Source organism: Cinclus cinclus, chromosome 3 (assembly GCF_963662255.1).
Source record: "Cinclus cinclus chromosome 3, bCinCin1.1, whole genome shotgun sequence".
Taxonomy (NCBI): domain Eukaryota; kingdom Metazoa; phylum Chordata; class Aves; order Passeriformes; family Cinclidae; genus Cinclus; species Cinclus cinclus.
In genome coordinates, this window is record NC_085048.1 from 71914371 (window position 1) to 71930494 (window position 16124).

At 34.4% G+C, this 16124-nt stretch overlaps 1 protein-coding gene across 1 annotated transcript; it reads right to left on the reverse strand.

Annotated features, from left to right (window-relative positions):
• Positions 1-3478: 3478 nt before the first annotated feature.
• ERMARD (ER membrane associated RNA degradation) lies at positions 3479-16124 on the reverse strand. Its single transcript, XM_062490197.1, has 15 exons — positions 16071-16124; positions 14819-14908; positions 14295-14392; positions 13617-13753; positions 12204-12318; positions 11553-11655; positions 11083-11112; positions 10489-10563; positions 9753-9923; positions 8763-8846; positions 7912-7991; positions 7254-7382; positions 5571-5780; positions 4568-4681; positions 3479-3886 (listed from the first exon to the last, which is right to left on the reverse strand). The coding sequence occupies exons 1-15, from the start codon at positions 16107-16109 to the stop codon at positions 3727-3729; spliced, it is 1635 nt and encodes a 544-aa protein (XP_062346181.1). The 5' UTR covers positions 16110-16124; the 3' UTR covers positions 3479-3726.

The window sequence follows — 16124 nt, forward strand, 5'->3', positions numbered from 1 at the left end:
AGCTCTTCTTCACAGGGCAGCATATGAATAGCACATTTCAGTTTCAACAGACTGAAAAATCATTACCACAGCAATAAGGCTGAAACATCAGTGAAATTTTTGTCAATAAACATGTTTCTTGACAATTATGATTTTTGTTCAAAAGATACATATTTGTTTTCAGAAAAACTTTTTTTGGTGCTCTCATAGCAATTAATAAATGACAATCTGATTTTTTTTTTTAGGGATATCAATACTTATGTTTTTTAAATAACAATATTTTGTTAAATTATTTATTAAATTCAAATAACTCATTCTTTTAAACTACGTAAGGAGGGGGGCAGCTGACAGACTTCTGAAAAATCCCAAAAGTCCTCAGAAAATAGTGTGGAAAATGTGATGAACCTCTACTTAACTATTAAAATGTTTGAAAAAAAATTTTTCAGACACGTTCAATTTCTTCAAAAGTTATCTGAATCAAATTAGAAAACAAGTTTCTACAGATGACACAATTAGAGACATATAAACAAAACTGATGAAATCAGAAGAAAACTTAATTTTTTTTTATACGCATCCTAAGGAAAGAGATAAGAAATTGAATGTCAGCATGGCATGCTATTTTGAATTACCAAACACTGCCACCATGTGTTCACTTCACAGGCCATCAGGCTGTTTGAAAACCGCTAGATGGGATGTATTAAAAGATAAAGTAAATCAAATTTGTTGCTCTAGCTCTTACATAAAAGTTTCTGTATAATGCAGTAGTGATGACAACCCTAAAAAGATTTTAATTACTTTTAGTTGCTGGTGTTACATTTGAATAAGAACATGTGGTTCTGTTTCTAACCCTTCCTATTGCCACTGAGGAGAGCACAAACTAGAGAATGACTCAAAGAACATAAAGAACAAGCTTTTTCACACACAGATGCCTAACCACAAAAGTTATTTCAATGTACTTGTGCAATGCCCACCTCGGCAACTTGTAGTTGATCCTGATGCTCCCTAGAAGATACCAAAAATCACGAATACTGAAATGGCTTGAAGTTATGTTACAAGAGGTTTAGGCTGGATGTTAGAAAAATGTTCTCCATCCAGGTTTCTGGGCACTAGAACAGGCTCCCCAGGGAAGTGGTCACAGCACCAGCGTGACAGAGTTCAAGAAGTATTTGGTCAATGCTCTCAGGCACCTGGTGTGACTCTTGGGGATGGTTCTCTGCATGGCCAGGATTCAGACTTGATCATCCTTATGGGTCCCTTCCAACTTGGCATATTATGTGATTCTGTGATAAACTGACTAGTTGAACTTGGACTAACTGAGTTAAGAATCATGACTCCCTCATTAGCATTATCCAGGTAAATAAAATAATTCAACACTTTTCCTCGTGGGGTGCTGCAGCTGTGTCTATAAACATTTACTGAGTGAATACCTCAAGGAAAACACAGACACTGGGGAGCAAGGCCAACAATTAAATCAGATCCAAGCAATACTTGGATGAAATACCACACTTGGAAGAAAACATCTTTTGGTACAATTCTAGGTGTGTCTAGATACATAGTTATTCCAAGCTTCTATTGCTCTCAGGAATGCTGAATTCCTGGAGTTTAGACTCTTTCTCTTATCTTAAAAGTGATTCTAAAGAGATGGCAAAGATGAGTAACTGAAGTGGAAAAGTAAGTAACTGATAAAGGACAAACCAAATGACCTCTACCACATCTCTTGCCATTCGTTCTTCAATGTGCATTGTAGGATACACACTTATTCTACAGCTCTATTCCACAAGTCTTTTAACAAGTAGGAAAAATCCATAAGCCCTGTATGCAAATGACATGCAGGGCTGTCATAAGCCATAAGCCCTGCATGCATAAACCCTTCTGGTAAATGACAGCATTAAGTCAGAATAAATAACTGGATTGTCCCAGACTGTTCCAGATTTGTTTAACAATAGATGGTAGCAGTGTTCCCATCAGAGAGCTTCAGAGGTAGGAAAACAAACTGAAAAAGCATCTTTGACAGAATTCCCAAAATCCTTCATGCTTCTTACCACAAACTTAGAGCAGAAAATCACATCTGTGGCACTAATTAGGAAAGAAGAAACTGTCAATGTGCTCTATCTTTGGTAAAAGCAAATGAAGTGTACAGAATGCAAGATCATTTTACCCAAGTTTAAATATAGCAACAAAAGGAGAATTTATGTTGTTGAAAATACACTTCTGTAGTCTGTAAGTGCTTTTTAGTACATGAATGCACTTTCAAAAGGAGAAAGTGTGCCAGCCATTTATGTACTTTCAAAACATGACTGTGTGATAATTTCTTGATCTTTTTCTTACAATGAATATACAAAACTTAAGTGATTTTTGTCTTCGAATACTTACCACCATCAAAGCAAGTGTCATCATAAATGTCACTACCAAGACACACTTAGCAGAAGTTAATATATGTGAGCAAAGTCAATGGGTATAAAATAAGCCTCCAAAATTATAATTAGGATCTGCTGACTCAGGTTTTAAAAGCTGAACTTTTAGACTGTGGTTTACATGCTACATTAGACTAATTATTTTCCATTTCTAGATTTAATCTATTTTACCTAGTTCAAACTCCTTCACATAATTAAGTTTCATGACAACAAAACAATCTTTGGGAAGTGACAAAGCTACATTTCGAGCACACGCAATATATTTCAAGAGTAGCACAAAGGAAGCAATATGATCTTAGTCCACAATGAATTAACCAAGCTAGTAATTCTCTAACTGTGGTTTCCAGTCAAGAAACATTGCAAAGAAGCTTATTAAAATGTAACTTGAATCTTTAATCCTTTGTAGAGCCAAACGTTCTCCAGACATTGCCCTCTGGTTTTACTCCCCATAGGAGAAAGCAAAGGCAGACACTGGTGGTATTCTGTAAATCTGTTCTTCAACCTATGCATTCCTTTGAAGTTCTATTCTTTGGTGATGAAAAAGGGAAGAATTTATTTTGAAAAACTAAAATATTTAAATTAATATCATGTGCAATAAGAGGATAACTTTCTAAACCACAGTGAATACATGTCTCTGAGCACATGCATGTGTGTGTCAATATTCATTCTGTATGAATTTAACTAAATATGTATTGGAATGAGTAGATGAAATTAAACAAAACAAACACCTACTGTACAGAAGCATCCTTCTGCAGAAGCATCCATCCTGTCTCCTTTAAATCCTCATCTATAAACAACTGGTTACTATGTTACCAGCTCTGCCTCAGCATTCAGAGCAACAACCACAGATGCCAATGAGCACTATTTCATGCTGCAAATCCATAATTTCTTAACCAGCTGATCACAGTCTCTGACAGAGAGATGATGTATTACAGCTGATGTATTCCAAAGTAAAAAAATACTTTTTGGATTTAAAAATTTTCAGAGCTTTTATTCACATTTTTTTTTATTAGGTATTTTCCAGTACAGTGGGAAATGAAAAAATATTCAAAAAAATCAATGTACAAGACACAAGATATATTTACAGTAGAACTTGTGTCATCCTGATTTAGTTAGCAGTAAATCTTTTTCACTGGGTTTGGCAAACAACGTCTTCTCTGGAAGCTTGATCTTTCATCTCCAGTATCAGCAGCTACCTTCTGATAAAAGGAGTAAATTTTGCATCCAAAATTTGATAATGAATTATGAAGTTTGTCTTTGAATTAGATTTATGCAATATGAGGCCTCTGTAACTGTTTAGATATAAAAAAGTCCAATCATAAGCCCATTTAGTTCACATAGCTAGATTCATTAACAATAGTTTTCTGTCACTGATTTTCTTTATTCTTATCAAAGTCTTCTTTGTAAGTTCCACGGTTTCATCCCACTTGTTTTTATCAGGGCTTGTGTATGTCACTAAGTTCTCAGTGTACTGCAAGACTGACTTCAAAAACCTAGGAGAAATAACATTAGAGAAAAACTCTTCTAAGGATTTAAAAATCGAAAAGAGAAAAGAGAAAAGAGAAGAAAAGAAAAGAAAAGAAAAGAAAAGAAAAGAAAAGAAAAGAAAAGAAAAGAAAAGAAAAGAAAAGAAAAGAAAAGAAAAGAAAAGAAAAGAAAAGAAAAGAAAAGAAAAGAAAAGAAAAGAAAATATTGCAATGTCTGACTTAAAGCTAAAAACAACTTCAAGTTTCCAAATCTCCCTTAGGAGGATTGGATGAACAATACATTAAGGTTTGCTCTACTTTTGGAGAACCACTCCCTCCCTCTCACAGTAAGATGGGAAGATCTTCAGAACTGCAATTACCACCACCACAGAGAGAATACAGTGACCAAATGTGTGACAGAGTTTTCCTCAAATGGCTTCATTTGCTTTCTTGGTCAAATGTTTCACAGTGTAAGTGATATCCAACCAGTTGTTAATTAACACACAAGGAGTAAAGTCAGCAACATGTTAAATGCAACTTTCATATGTTAATATTCCCTATCTACACTTCAAAAAAGTTAATTTAGCTTCTGAGTGAACATAGTCCAAGGTAAAATTATGACTACAATGATAAAAAATCTTTACAGTACAGATCAAAAAGGAATTCTGGGGCAATTCCTATTTTCATAAAGTAAATTCATATACTCACTTCAGATACTCCTGATAATCAAAAGGATTCTTCTTACAAACTGAATGAACACTAAGTAGCTCCAGAGTAATCAACAGTAAGACGAGCCGCAACACTGGAGACAAAAATTTAATGCTAGAAATAAAATAAAAATACTTATTTAAAGAAACTAAAACCACATTTTAAAAGAAATCATTAATATTAAAAAAAAAATACTAAGACTTCTTCACCCAATCTAAATTGCTGGCTATTGCTAAGTCAGGGGGTAAAAAAGGCTATGAAATGTTCTTCAGCAAAAAGCAATAGAAATCCCAGAAAAGTAAACAGAGACTATAAACTCAAAATGAGGGGGGGAATGAAGGCAAATGTCTGAGATTCCAAAGAAAAGTGTGCGAGTTCCCATTAATCTATAGATAATAAACTACAGTTCAACTGAATCACAAATGTGTATCATCAGTTTTCAGTTTAAGCTATGCTTCTTAAATAATACGTTTAACATTTTTATGAACATAAACTTGCCAGTAACAAAATATTTATAAAATTCGGGAAAGTCCCTATGATTAAGGAAAAAATATTAAATATTAAAATCTTTTCTATCTATAAAGAGACTGATTCAGGTGTAGTGACAAAAGAGCAGTAAACTAAAGTGGATAAAATCTTCAGGTCAGTTAAACCTACTGCAGTCATTTAAAATTTGAATGGTATTTATATACCTAAATAGGAAAAGCCAGAAACTGAAAAAATACAAACTAACATTCAAGTAATACTTAATTTGAAAGTTTGTATTTTACACTGACATAATCTAGCAATGCCCTTTAAATTATTCCCCAATTTGAGATTTTCTTGTTATTTCAATATTATTATTTAATAGAAATCTGATTGATGTTTGACTCTGAAATGGTTAACAAGAACACGCGCTGTTGACTTTAAACTTCCAAGTTAACCCACTGAAAGGCAGCAACAGCAGCGTGCAGCCATTCTCTCATAAACCTAACCACGGAGTAAAGCAAAACCAGCAGCCAACCTGTTCAGCATCCGCCGATAGTTGTGCCTCTGGCGAGAACGCAGAGTCTTGCTGACCCACTGCGTGTATCTCAGCCCAGCGCCGGCAATAACCTGTCGGGACACTTGATGGCACTGCGCGCTTATTTTGCGGAGTACCACCACTACTTCCAGGACAGGACGTGGGGAATACAGCGTGCAAATGCGGGTATCACAAAGTTCCACCAGCAGCCTCCAAAACAGGAAGGGATTTTTAACGTCAATCTTTTGTTAGCTGGATTTAACATAGGATGCATTTCATATTAAGTGCGGTTTTGACTCGTGTTGTTTTACTCAGAAATTGTGGAAATAAACTGCCTTTACCTCATGACTGAGAAAAAGCAAGGATCTGTGTAGTAAGAGTAGTGATTGTGTTTTCTATCACTTTATTGAATATAAATGTAAAACTGATTATGATGAATACGTTTCCCATTTCAGATCAAAGAAACACAACCACGATAAACAAAACTGCCTGGCTGAAATGATACACTGATCACATCAAATCACAGCAGGGCTGTGGTTGAAGCCTCCCACCATAGCTCAACTCACAATGAATTAACATCCACCGTACTAAAACTCAGTGAAACAAATGCTATTAATTAGTACTCCCATTAGTGTGTGGTCTTTCTTCTGGGCAGAACAAGAAGCAGACTTAACATTGTGTAAAATGCAGGTGGTGAGGCCATTTTTTTAATCAACACCACACCAGATCATGCTTTGTTAAAGCACACAAATATCTTCCTGCTGTCATATCTGCTGCATTAATGTGACACACATTGCTTTAAACACTCTGCTCTTATAGAAGTATTTCTTAATCTCCCTCATGCTCAGTTTATCCCTGAGACAGCAAAACATTAATGACTTGAAGCAATAAAGGCAGAAAACTCTAAGAGTAAGGTTTAACACATCAATAATTAGGCTTCTTTCTTCCAGATGATAAATTTGCAGATTTGTGGGTAGGAAGCAGAAGACCCACATGATACATAAGTAAAGCAACAGGTAGAATCCTCTTGGCTCAATTCTGCACATGCCTAATGGGTTTGATTAGGAGTGTTTTGTTCCAACATATTCATTCAGTTGTGGGACTCTAAAGGCTGCTCTAAAAGTGGCAATTAAAAGTCAGATTATTTTGATCATTATATCAAGTCAAACATAATTGGAACTAACATACCTCCAAGTCCAACACCAAGTATAACAAGATATTGTCTCTTTCTGAATCTTGATATTAAAGCATGAAGAATAGAATTACATAGCAGCATATTGCCATTTTAAGCACCACACACAGATGTGACAAATAAGTACATTAAAAGGATTTTCTGAAGCAGTTTTAGTACAAAGCAGACTAAAACCAACCTAATCTAGTAAGTATACAAATATTTAAAATACTTTGTTTTTGTGGTCTGAGAAAAAAAAAGTTATTTTTTCAGGCTAATATTCAAGTAAAATCTCTACTGTAATTCCAAAATATACAATGTCTCATCTTTATTTTGAAGATGTTCAACTGCAATCCTAAAATTTTCAGATTAAATCAGCAGCAAGATTTAAAAAGTGCATACATTTCAAGCATTTCTCTGCAAGCAGGGACAGGATAATTTAGGTTTGAGAGTTCTTACATTGGGCTGCAAGTGGAACCTGAGAGCTGGAACCAGGAGGGCATCAAACTCACCTCTCTGTGAGGACACTATTGATAGGATCATCTGAACTGCAGCAATTCTGTGGCAGATAATGCTGCAACTGAGATATCATTTCAGATATCATCAAAATTAAAGTATTAGCTTCAGCATTTCCTTCCAACCTTAAAAACAGAAGAGAAAAAAAAAGATTTGAGATTATAAAATTGTTTAGTACTCATTATTTCTTAAGTGGCACAGATCAAGATGCAGAATTTTTTGATAGCAGTGTATTCAGTGTCCACTCTTACACTCTAATAGTAGAGTAGTGTAACTGTAAGTGTAGTGTAATTGTAGTGTAAGTGTAATCATTTAGTTTCCCTCTACCTTACAAGCATGATTTTCTTTCTCCAACTAAAGCAACCTTTTCTCAGTGTCAGCAATCTTCAGAACCCCCCTAATCCTCCATTCATAAAAAGCCTGCAATACACTGATTATACAATAGATGCATTAAATTTTCTTCTCTCAACTCTAAACAAATTCATTATCCTCCAGTGATATTATTAATGACTTCTTTCTTTTCAAATAACAATAAAATTCTACATTCTTTTTCTAACCAATATCTCATATAAAGTTTCCCACTGGTTACCAAGTCCTTTTCAGAATAAGGAATTATTTGCTGTTTTATATCTGGTGATCTTATATAGCACATACCCTTTAATTTTTTCTACTTGTTCCTCAGGCACTGTTGGCAATTCAGGCCATAAGTGAACGCTCTTCATACATTCCAGCACCTCAAAAATACATAATGAAAAATGTTTCGTAAAGTATAGACTTTGACATGCTTTTCTTGGTGGCCCATTTAGAAAAATAAAAACACAACAGGCGGTAAGTTATTTGTTCACTAGTCATAATTGTGCAAGCCAACTTAATTTGTTAAGGCTTTGGTTAGGGAAAAAAAATCTGGATGTACACTTCCATGCTAAAACATTACCTGGATGAACTAATTTAATATTCTAGGGGGTATTTTTATATAAATAATAACTAACATGACTTTTGTAACACACTGTTTAAATGCTGTTGAAAAGCAAAAGAAGTATGTCTACTGCAATCTCTAATCAATAGAGAAACATCCTCAAGCAGTTCATTAAACTGATTGGCAGAGAACTACCATGAAACTAGAAAGCAGATTTTGCTACCATGACATAATCTTGATCAGCTGGCCCTCATACAGTAAAAAACTCAGTAACAGCCTAACCCAAGACTCCTGGAGACAGGACCTAGCAGTGTTCCTGACATAAAAAAGCATAAGGACATTAGGAAAACTACAGAAAAGCAAACACTCAGGTAAGAATAAAGTTATTTAGTGATCTAGAATGGTATCAATTGCATTAACAGGCATCAATTGCAACTGTGATTTCCTTCATGTTTTGATAAATTAAAAAAAAAGTAGGGTTTGAACTTGTTTTTTTTTAGGACAATCAAAGCATGAAGAAAAGAATTAGATAATTTTGAGGATTCATAATTTCAAGGACCACAGTGCTTTCACAGATGGAAGTACCTACCTGTTTCTTGAGTCGGGAAATGGGATGAAATCGAGATTGGTAGCAACTTGCACAGCTCATCAGTGGTTTTAGGACCATGTGTTCCTGATTTACAAGATGACAGACAATATACAACAGTTTCTCTAAGTTGTCCTAATCATATGCAGACTTAGACTTATACTTCATTTTATGCATGCCACCTATAGCACTGATGTCAATAAACACTCCCAGATGTCTAAGGGCTGAAAGAAGTAATCAGCACAGTGAGTGGTTAAAGCTTAATTTCACATATTTTAACTATGAAACCTGACAGCAGCTGACAGAAAAGCAACCAAATATTCTCTTTATGCAGCAGCACACGATACATCTTGAGAAACTAAAAAGAGCTGTAACTAATAACTGGAAGATTTCTCTTACAGGTTGCTGCATGATATTGAAAGATGTAATGCCAAATATAAACAGGAAACTGGGGAGTGTAAACACATTAATTGCTAATGTTGAGAAACATAGCGCTAGGAAAAAGTGTTTGCAAATCTATAGTGTAGGTTTATATACAAATAACACTTCCATTAGCAAGGCAGTATTATTTACAGGAAAATTATTTATTTACAGGAAAAGAAAATCTTGATAACTACACACTACAAACATCAGTGGGTGAACTACAGATGTTCTACATACCTTGCAGATAATTCTGCAGATAAACAGGCTAGTTCATAAATATCATTTGACAAAATTAAGTGGAATCCATGTAATTTATGGATCAACCTTGTGAATTAGGACTGGTTAAGCCAACAAATTCAGGTACAGCAAGAAATGGTAACTTTTCGGAAAACTTTCTATACTTATTTCACTACAAAACTAGGCAAAAACATACCTTTAAAATTTTATACTTGGAGCAATATTTCATTTGCACAAAAAGCAGTTGTCACGAAAGATTCAGTCATAAAGCTCTTTAAAATCATATCCAAAATAACTGAAAAAAAATTTGGAGAACAAAATATTGGTCCCTACCTTAAAAGAATACATATCCTCATCTGAGAATCTGCAGAGAATAGTGATAGCAAATCCAATTATCTGATTAGCTACTTCTCTGGGAAATGTTTCTAGATTGATCTCTCCATGGCTTAAACGATCTCTTATACGTGGGCCATCCTGGTGGTTCAAGAAATCCCAAAGGAAATCCTGTGGAAACATACACCAACGATACAGAATTCTATTCTATGTGTATTCACACAGTATTGAATATATCAGTGTATAGAATATCTCTGAAAGACAAGTATGCAATCATGTCTATAGGACAGGGGTGTTCAGGTATTCAGAAAAAAAACCCCAGTGCAAACTGTACTTGTAACATACATTCTATACTGTGACAGCTAACAACAGATTTCCCTCAGCATTGTGTCCCAGGCCCTTCACAGCCCCACTACCTCTGGCAATAGGACTGTAACCTCAGATCTCCCCTACACACTCAAGAAACCTCTAAACTCAGCACCCCTACTTTTCCTGTTCACAGTCTGTTTGGGTAGCAAGATGCAGAATGTGCTCTGGTAGGTTTGAGCCACATTTTTGTTCTATCTGCCCAAATAGTACAAGATGTGTCCCAGAGGCACTCAGAAATAAGTTTGAAATTTCCCTGTATGAGGCATGCTCATATGAAATAAGTATTAGGCATATCATAAAGATAATTACTAAGTGAAACAAACAAACAAAAGACAACAATGACAAAACCATAGAACATTTTCAAAACACTTTCCATGGCAGGCTCCTCAAGAACTACAGGTAGCTGGTTGATTTCTTCATTATCCAAATGCTTTGCTAGCATCTAGAAAAAAATAATTTTAATAGAAACTTATTAAATTATTGAAGACCATATAATCAAAAAAGAAACTAAAGTAGTTTTCATAACCTTTGCCACTCTAGAATCAAGATGCCTAAGTATTACTGACAAGAACTTGAAATAATCCAATTACCTTGTAAAACTGAGGATTTATGCTGGCAGTATTTATTTGTATTTATTTTTGAATAACTGAATATAGGAATAATAGCAGAATGTTTGTTTCTGTGATGTGATGAATTTCAAGATAAAAATATTTAGAAAGATATCATCTGTTCACTACAATTTGTATTAATGTTGCATTATTTGTATTAATTTTGCATAAATTTGCATTACTTATCTGCAGCATTCCAAATTTAAAGTGCTTACTGTCCATCTTTTATTTGGAAAGAAGTTAGAAATAATGCCATATTCAACAAAAGAAAGTGCATTCTTAACTCCAGTAATGGGAAACATTCATTTAAATTCTGACACTGATATACATTTAAAAAAAAAAACTTACAGTACCTCATCAAAAGTGGTGTAGAAAGTAGATGACTACAACAAAACACAAATAATATTATTTGGTTTTCAAACAAAATCAATTAACTAGACACATATATAAAACTTTAGTTTATTCATTTGCATGAGATACCAGAGGTGCATGAATACCAAAAAGTCCCCTTATGAATGAAAAATGGGACTTTGGGTTTTGTGTTGAGTTTTTTAAGACAAATACATCATGTCCTGCTTTTCACCCTAAACTACTGTTTCTGAACACTAATCTTCCACTACTTTTTCAGTCCTTTTTAGAAGCAGACATTTTAAAAAATTAACAGCATTCATCAGTCTCAACTGGAGATTTGTAAGTAATGTTCCAAACTTGACTGAAATTTTGTGGGGTAAATCTGTACCCGGTTATACGCACTGCACTTCTGGAATAACTATTTTGCAGATGCTAAGCACTAAATAATAATTGACTTTAGACAAAAGTTTACCTCTGCTGTTAGCAATCGATTTGGACATTTATTAGCTGTAGTGAAGAGCAATCTAAATCCAACTTCCAGCTGAGGAAGTAAGAGAATCACACTGTCAGCATACCTAAAAAAGTAATAGGGACATTCAAAGGGTGTTTTTCCTCCTAATAAATATAAACCATTTCAGAGTTACAGTCTAAGGCCAAACAACCCTCACAAAATTCCTTTGTCATGCACTTTGTAAACAAACAATAAATGACTACTTGTGCCAAACAGAAACTGACCACGGAATTCAAGCTCAGACTAGAACAACTCACAAAAAATGGAGCAGGAAAATGGGAGAGGAAAATAAAACAGTACACCTTTCTTAAAAAAATTCAAAATATATGTGATTTAACATATGGAGATTTATTTCCACTTGCTTTGTAAATTTCTCCTTTTTTGCTACATCTCCAACAGCTCTTTTTGGTCTTCAAAATACAGTTTATAACCTTAGTTGGCACAACACAAAGCCATAACTCAACAAACTTTCCAAGAGATCACCATAACAAAGCATAATTATATGCTGTTAAGTTATTTAGTATAAAGTCTTGAAATTTGCAAATGCAGATATAAAAATACAGGATATATTCTTTTCAGATTCTATGAAAAAATAATTTTAAAATATCTTACCTGCTTTGCCTGAAAGCTGTTAAAGCAGCAAACCAAAATGGCAACATCGTTTTTAATATAAAACTGGACAGTTTTATAATTTCTTCAGCTATGGAAAGTGTTTCATTATTAAGATCTGCAAGTTAAAAAACCAACATTGAAAAATTACATATAATCTAACTTTACTAATGAATTTATAATATTTCACTGAAAATACAGTATTATTTCAACATTTGTAAAGCAAATTTAAAAGTTATTCAATTTATTTTAACTATGCAAGTACAACAGTAGCCATATTTAAGATCAGAATTAAAATATGTAAGATTGAATTTGTGGTGATTATATATAATTACAGAGTAAAACCAGTTAAAAAACCATGTTTTATTTTTATTGAAAGGCTACATAGCAACTGGATCCAGCTTCTGTTGAGTCGTTCTCTACCAACTTCAGATACTTTAAAAAAGTATAATATAAATTAATATAATTTATATTCAACCAAAATCAGTACAGTAGTATGAGCATTTGAACATGAGTACATTGTTCCTATTTTATCAAATTTCTGTGCTGAAAATACAGCACAAAAATTAACACTTCATACTTCAATGCTAGCATGTAACGAAAGCCACACTTATAAGATTACATTATAAATGTCTTATCCAAGAGAAAGCTGAAAATTGTAAGTGTAGCTTGATTGCAGTACGTGTTTTTTCAAAGCCAATCAACAGCTATAGGATTTATACTACATAATTATTGAAATGTTATCAGTTCGATTTGCTTCCCAAAAGCCCTGTCTCAATTTTTTGGACAGATGTTCCACTGACAATGTAGCACAAATTGACCATGATCACCACTGACACGAGGATTCCCTATATGCTGTTATTGCCTTAAAATAGTAGGAATAAACCAAATAACATCTGTGGACAGGGAGATGATTTTAATCTGACACTTCAAATCCTTCCTTGAGAAAAGAATTAGTGTAGTGAAGATGTGTCACCTTCTTTTAGGCTGTTTCAACACTACCTTCCCTGTAAGACTCAAGACACTCCTGCTGGGACCCCTACAGCTGGAGTCCATTGATTTTGAAAATAATTATATTTCATTAAGGCAAACTAGATGACTGTTACATGAAATTAGCTCTCATAATCAAAAAAAAGTAACATACAGTTGAAGTGTTTTAGAAGCAACCATATCTCATATTTCAATGTGTTATAATTATTTTAGAATGCAGTAGTTTTTTAGTCAATAGTCAGTGAACTGTTCTAAGAAGTTCCCTACAGGCATAATTGGTTCATCTAATGATGGTGTACACAGGTATCTCAGTTAAGATTTAATCTTGGAACTCTGGAAAATACATTACTTTCAACAGCACTTTTGGACAAGGAAACAATGACAAATACAGGATAATGAAAAATTTGCTAGTGGTTAAATACTTGCCTGGAAATGCATCAAGTTCCTCTAAGCTAATGAAGATCACATAAGGTCGATGTACTAAAACACCTTTAGTTTGCAGAAGATAAGTCTGTAACAACTGACCCAATCCTGCAGTTAAAAAAAGCAGCATAGCACAGTATCTAGGGAGAATACCACAATATATTAGAAAAGCTTATACAAAGGAATCTATTGCAAATAGCCAACATTCGTGTGTTAGAAACAAAGGGGTTTTTTTTTTATTTTTTAAAAAATGCCCAGAACTTACACTCCCCATCTAAGTAAGGGCACTTTATAATTAACTGCATTCACAAGCATTGGGAAAAAAAAAAAAAAAAAGAGTAGAATTAGAAAAAAAAGCATCACTGTATTCTACATTGGCTGCTGCTGCTCCTTCTTCTACCCCATTCCTCTGTCTTTTGTTCCAAGTTACTCCTCACTGCCCTGATTTAAAAAATAGTTAAACTTTCTTGTTTTCCCTGATAGTACAAAACCTGCTGGACCTAATATTGGCCATCTTTGTAATGGCTGAAGTATTCTATGGAAACCCATTTACAAAAGAAGCAGAAGCAGCAAGGGAAATCTATTTTTTTCCCATAAAAGAAGTAAGTGGTTCTAACCACTTTTCAAGAACTCACAAGTCTGACTGGTAAGAGAAGGAGTGTTTTTTTCCTGGTAACTTACTTGGCAGGAATTTCTTGTGGTGACGCAAACCCATGCCACAAAACATTACGAAGGTTCAGACCATGTGGAGATCCAATGAATACCCTCAGTACATTCATCTAATTAATAAACAAAGCAATTATTGCATGAAGAAATCCTATTTTTTGCCTTTCTTACCCTTCTTACTTTTATGACCTTTCTCTGGCAGAAAAGTTCAGAAGTTATGGAGAGACTACAATGTCTGCTGTCATGCTGACTGGCCATCACTTGCCAAAGTAACAAACTCATTATTTGCAATTCCCAGTATTCTCTGAAGGAGAATCTTTCAGTTCATTTGTACAGGATATAGAATACAATATGGGAAGAATCAAACTAGTTATTAGACATCCCAAATAGTTATGACAGGCAAACAAATGAGATCAAGTTTAGCTCTTACTTCTTGTAGTATAAATTCAGTGTGATTGAATGCAAATTAACACAAGGTATATTTGGTAGGAAGAAAACTAGCTCAGTAGTTGTTCCTTATTTCAAAACTATGTACTTACTACAGATTGTCCAAAGACATCTGCAAGCTGCTCAGATGCAAGCAAGTCTCTTAGAAGGAAAGGACAATCATTACCCTTAAGTAAATACACCTATTAAAAAAAAAAAAAGAGCACAATAGATAATAAATTAGCATCCATCTTTGTATTTCAAATATATACCTTGATTATTTTACCCACAACCATTTTCATTACTATAAAAACATTAATCAAACAAAACCCACCAAATCCTTAAAAAGGCTTTAAATTCTGTAATTTCATGACAAATTAAAATTTAGACAACATATCAGGAAAGAGTGGATATTGTACTTAATGTGACCATAGTTAGGCTTTTCACAGGATCTGTATATACACTGACTTTCCCTTCCAAAAAATCCCACAAAAACCAATAAAGCACAACAAGAACATGTAATTAAGGGAATAAGCTCTACCAAGGACAGTGTATTTCTGTTCTTACAATAGAAGTGTATAAGGTCTGTAATTGTGAAAGGGAGGAGACTTGTGGTTTGTCTTCTGATTCAGACTGTTCTTTAAAGTAGATTTTATCCTTGTTGGACAATCTTAGCATCTCAAGTTACAACTGCTATCACACCTTACATTTCTACTCTCCCTGACATTTTTTTCTAATCTTTGGTGATTTGTTTTACTGCAAAATTTACTACGCCCCATACTTGGGCAAATTCATTTGTGAGTTGGCCCATTGGTCTTTCTTTGTCATTTCCTTCACCGGGGTTCCTCATAGATATTGAAAAACGGGCCATTTTAACTTACATGGCTGTAAAACAGCCCAGCAGCAAAAACTGTTTTAACAGCTGTTTCTCCGTTCTCCCTAAAAAAGAAGCTACCCAGCAGCCTTTTTTTTTCCATCTGCATTCCACCCCTCACAGCAGTTAATACACCATCAGATTTTCTGTGGAAGCTACGCTGCCCCACTTCAGTTAAATAAATCAAACTAATAAAGACATACTATATGTACACTGATTAATCAAACTCTTCCCTTTCCTAATTAAATCTGTTAGCAACAGCACTCGCACAAGCAACTCTACAAGCACTGGTGAAGGAGCCCCACATATGTTTCCATTAGCACAACTGGATCCAGTAAAGAACCTCTGTTCTACTCAAAATCCACGGGGGCTATTAGTGTACTACTACAGTACAGGGTGATATCACTTTTTTCAATGCACAATTAAATTCAAAAGCTCATTCCCATCTTATGAAGCCAAATCTGCTATAGACTCCTCATGCTGGCACTTACATCACCCAAGGCTCGCTCCAAGCATGATGTTAGTTTCATTAAGCCAAGAGCAAC